The sequence below is a fragment of the Miscanthus floridulus genome, chromosome 15, assembly GCF_019320115.1.
Source record: "Miscanthus floridulus cultivar M001 chromosome 15, ASM1932011v1, whole genome shotgun sequence".
Lineage (NCBI taxonomy): Eukaryota > Viridiplantae > Streptophyta > Magnoliopsida > Poales > Poaceae > Miscanthus > Miscanthus floridulus.
The window spans coordinates 3,643,813-3,648,086 of record NC_089594.1 but is presented as its reverse complement, the minus strand read 5'-3'; the positions used below and the strand labels follow the sequence as shown (position 1 = coordinate 3,648,086).

Genomic DNA, 4,274 nt, shown 5'->3' with positions numbered 1-4,274 from the left:
CTAGCCGGTTCTTCGCTCCGAAAGCGTGATTGGTTATCCTTTGGTGGTTTGCTCGTAAACCTCTCCGTGCTACGCCACATAAGAGCGATATATTCGTTGCGTTCTTCGGCTCGTAGCGGCCCAGGCGTCCAATGCCCTTTGGTATTTGATTCGGATCACTTTCGACGTCAACACATGTGTTTGTTTGTCTTTTAGTTTGGAGGTATTAAATGGTCAAAGGGATGTATTTTTATTTCGTTTTAGAAGTTAAGTGAGGTAAATTGTCCGCCATTCAGGTTCGAGGGTGTTTTCTAAACCTAGCGACAAGTTTAAGCGGTAAACTAAACATTACTTTTTTTTAAAGTTTAAAAAAAAACAGAGTTGGGAAGGTCTGAGAGAAGCGAGTGTTGCCTTGCACCGTTGTTTTTGTTTAAACATTCAGAGCCTATTTGAATTGATCGGGTTATAGACGGCACGTAGCCTGGAAGGCTTGTGGCACGGCGTGCCACGGCCCACGGCCCACGGCCCATCTCCTCCGAACGATGCTAGCGTCTACACTCACCAGTCACCAGTGAATCGCGGTTTTGCAAGCTTCCGCGGAGGCAACCCCGGCCGGTCATCAGGCGAGAGGCTTGGCTGAATCGAGTCCGCGCTTCCCGGAATCTAGGTAAGGGGCGGAATCCCTTTGCTCGTGCTGCCACTTTGATTCTCAGTCGGAGTCGAGGGCGATGGCCGAATTTCTCTCAAATTTTGCAATAGTAGGTTGGAAACAGCTTCTAATTTGTTCGATTTATCTATGTATATGTATATGAGCCTATATAATGGATTGCGTACGGTGGTTGGGCGGGGCTGCGAGGAGCCGTCCGCAACTAATCGGACTTGTTGGAATCACGGACGGTCACGTTCCCACTTTATAGATTTGGATTGGATTTTTGTTTTGGAAATATAGAGTAGCAAAATAGAAATAGAATTGGACCAGGACCCTGTACGTTTGGCATGTTACAAATTCGAATTCCAATTCCAGTACCAACGCAACTCCAATCCGACGTAGGAGCTCTGTTGCTTATATATATAAGCGATCGAGCAGAGAGAGCCTAGCTGCATCATATCTCATCGTGTACGTGTATAATACCTGCTCTACCTCAAGATTAGATTAGAATACCTGCTCACCGGATCGACAGGTTTCTGCTCTGCTTATCCGATCCGCCGGCGACCCAAACTGTGATCCACCTGGTGAGAGCCATCAATCGATGTACAGATCAGATATATATATATAAAACTTAAAACTCTATAAATCACTATTCAGAAAGGCAGCAGCCATCTATACATGTTCTTCTTTCTGCAGCCTAATTAACCCCGCTCTGATTCCTACAGGTACATTCCTTCGTCTTCGACCAGGAAGAAGAACCATGGTGGAACACAAAGATGCGAGTAAAATTGGATCCTCCATGATGTCGTCATATTTGCCTTTGCTTGTCTTCCACCATCATCGTGACGGCCAAGAGGACAATGAAGACGAGATGCTAATGTTCAGCATATCCAAGCAAAGCTTGCACAGGAACATGGAGCGTCGCCATGTAAGCGCAGGCAACAGCAGCATGTGCTGGACCACTCCACAAGGATGGATACTCCTCTTCCAGGACCATGGCACGGTGTCTTCAGCTTGCCTATGGAACCCTAGCACCGGCGACAAGCTTCCTTTGCCAGATATCGTAGGGGAGGAGGAGCACCAAATCCAGTACCATAATGTGTGCCTACTCTCTCACAAGGACCCAGCTCACCCACAATGTGTCGTCGTGCTCTTCAATTGTGCTGCGCCAGATTTCTGGTACTGCCACACTGCCACCAGCGACAACAGCAGCAGCAGCAACAATTGGAGATATCACTCATACAACATCGGTAACTATCCTTCTATACCCAAGCCACCAAAGGGGAAAAAGGCCCGTCGCCGTATCCGCCCTGTCAAGAAAATCATCTCCATCATGGCTTCCTTCCGAGGGAAAATCTACTTCACCAATTGGCCTAAAGACATGCGTGCCATAGATTTCTCGTCCTGTACTTCCACGGCAAATCACAACCGCCCTACATTCCAAAAATTCAACATCCCGGATGTTGGTCTCCCCAATGGATTGTGCTCGGGCAGACAGTGGTTGGTTGAGTCGCAGGATCAACTCTTTGTTGTTACCATTGGCTTCATTGCTTTTAATCCAAACAACATTGGTGCCATAGAGGTGCATAGGATGGATTTCTCCTCCTCGACGCAAGAGTGTTGGCATAGGGTGCATGACATTGGAGACGTTGTGTTTCTCTTGGAGGACGAAAACATGGCGACTTCTTGCGCGGCGAGCGCTCTGGGACTGAAAGCAAACCAGATATTCTTTATGAAGAATTTTATGGATGATGATGGTGACCTGTGCATTTTTGACTTGGAAACAAACAGCCAAGAGATTACCCAAGTCCACAACCGTGAAGACTTGATTCTTTGCCGCAAACCTTTCTGGATCGTGCCACCTAGCTAAATAGCTACATGCCCCTACATATACATTATTTCTTGCAATTTACTTCGACTTATGTAAAGAAAAATCATATATATATATATATATATACACCAACAATTATGTAACGTATACGATACGAAGCATATCACTAGTTTCTTGTTATGGCAGGGTATTATATCATCTTTTGATAGCATTTTCTAAATATATAAGAAAATTGTCCATACTTTCCAATCAGCTAATTAGGTTTTTGAGTTCAACTGGCTATATATGCATTCAGCTGAATCTGGCACCATGATGTAGTAGTACTTGTATGTGTGTTTTAGATTTGCCATTGCTTTCCTGTTTTGAAGAGACAAAAGTAATAGAAACTTGAATACTGACCCTGACCTTATCTGCCAATTAAAGAGGCTCCATAACTTAGCTAAAATTAACTAAAATAGGGTGGAGACTAGAGCTAAAAAACTAATATAAAATACACATCGCCAAAAGATTTGCAGCTGTCCTGCTTTGACCACCACCTCCTGCCTCCACTACCTTCAGCTGGAGCGGCTCCGCTGGTGCCACATCCCCCTATTTATACTGCATGCCGCCTCATCAAAGGTAGAAATGCAATAGCTTGCTACCGAATTATTACTACCACTAATCTTCTATCATGTCTGAATTTTTTTCTTATTTTTGAAGAAAAAAGAAAATTCACATTATTGCGCCAGCTGTTGACAGGATCTAGTACCAGTGTACCACTACCATTATATATAGGGAAAATTGGCTACCGGACTACCCAAAAATCAGATGAACATGTTACCTGAAAAATCCATGCATTTAAATTTGCAGCTACTAGAACTCTGCATACAATGTTTATTGTTTAATTTATTTATTGTGTTTCCATATAATAATATATATAGCTTACTCAATATATGTATTTTTCTGTGCCTCTTCATTTCCAGCACGATCAAGAGCTGGGTGAAGCCGTGAATCTGAATGGAATATACTAAATGAACAAGCAGTAAGTTGGGTTTAAGCTCAAAGTAATTTGTAGGCCTATTTTTCTAACAGTTTTCGTTAACAATTTCGAAATATATGGTACTCCTTCATACGTCATTTTCTGCAGTTCCTATCCACCCTCTTGACACTGTTTTCAACAGTGTTTACTCGGCAGTTTTCATTCTAGTACAAATAATATTCACCTTGTTACTTGAGATACAGAGGTACTTGGATTTGCAGGTGTCCACCACAGGGGACTTGCATTTGCAGGTGTCTAGGAATACAGTGATCAGTGTACCTGACACTACCGGACTCAGTGAATTTGCCGAGTGCCAGGGGCACTCGGCAAAGGCTTTGCCGAGTGCTGCACTCGGCAAAGGCTTTGCCGAGTGCTGCACTCGGCAAAGACCACTCGGTAAAAAATGAGTCGGCAAAGACGTCTTTGCCGAGTGTCTTTTGTCGGGCACTCGGCAAAGCCTTTGCCGAGTGCCCGACACTTGGCAAAGTTGGAACCGAAAAAAAACCCGAAAAAAATGGGAATTTTTACCCAAAAAAAATGAAATTTTTTTTAATTGGTGGAGGCCCCCACCGGTCAGCACCCATCCATCTCTGGCTTTTTTCGCGTAAATTTCACGGCTACGCGGCCGACGGGATTCGTCCCCGAGACCTCCCGTTGCGCACAAACCTCCTCTACCACTACACCACAATGTCACTTGTGTCTGGATTCCGTTTTAGTTCCCAATATATTATACTAAACCGAGTATAAATTGTTTGTTTGAGGCCCTAAACGAATTCAAATAAAAAAGTTGTGAACTA

At 44.0% G+C, this 4,274-nt stretch overlaps 1 protein-coding gene across 1 annotated transcript; it reads left to right on the top strand.

Annotated features, from left to right (window-relative positions):
- Positions 1–1,388: 1,388 nt before the first annotated feature.
- Positions 1,389–2,498, top strand: LOC136509460 (uncharacterized). Its single transcript, XM_066504253.1, has one exon. The coding sequence runs from the start codon at positions 1,389–1,391 to the stop codon at positions 2,496–2,498; it is 1,110 nt and encodes a 369-aa protein (XP_066360350.1).
- Positions 2,499–4,274: the final 1,776 nt, after the last annotated feature.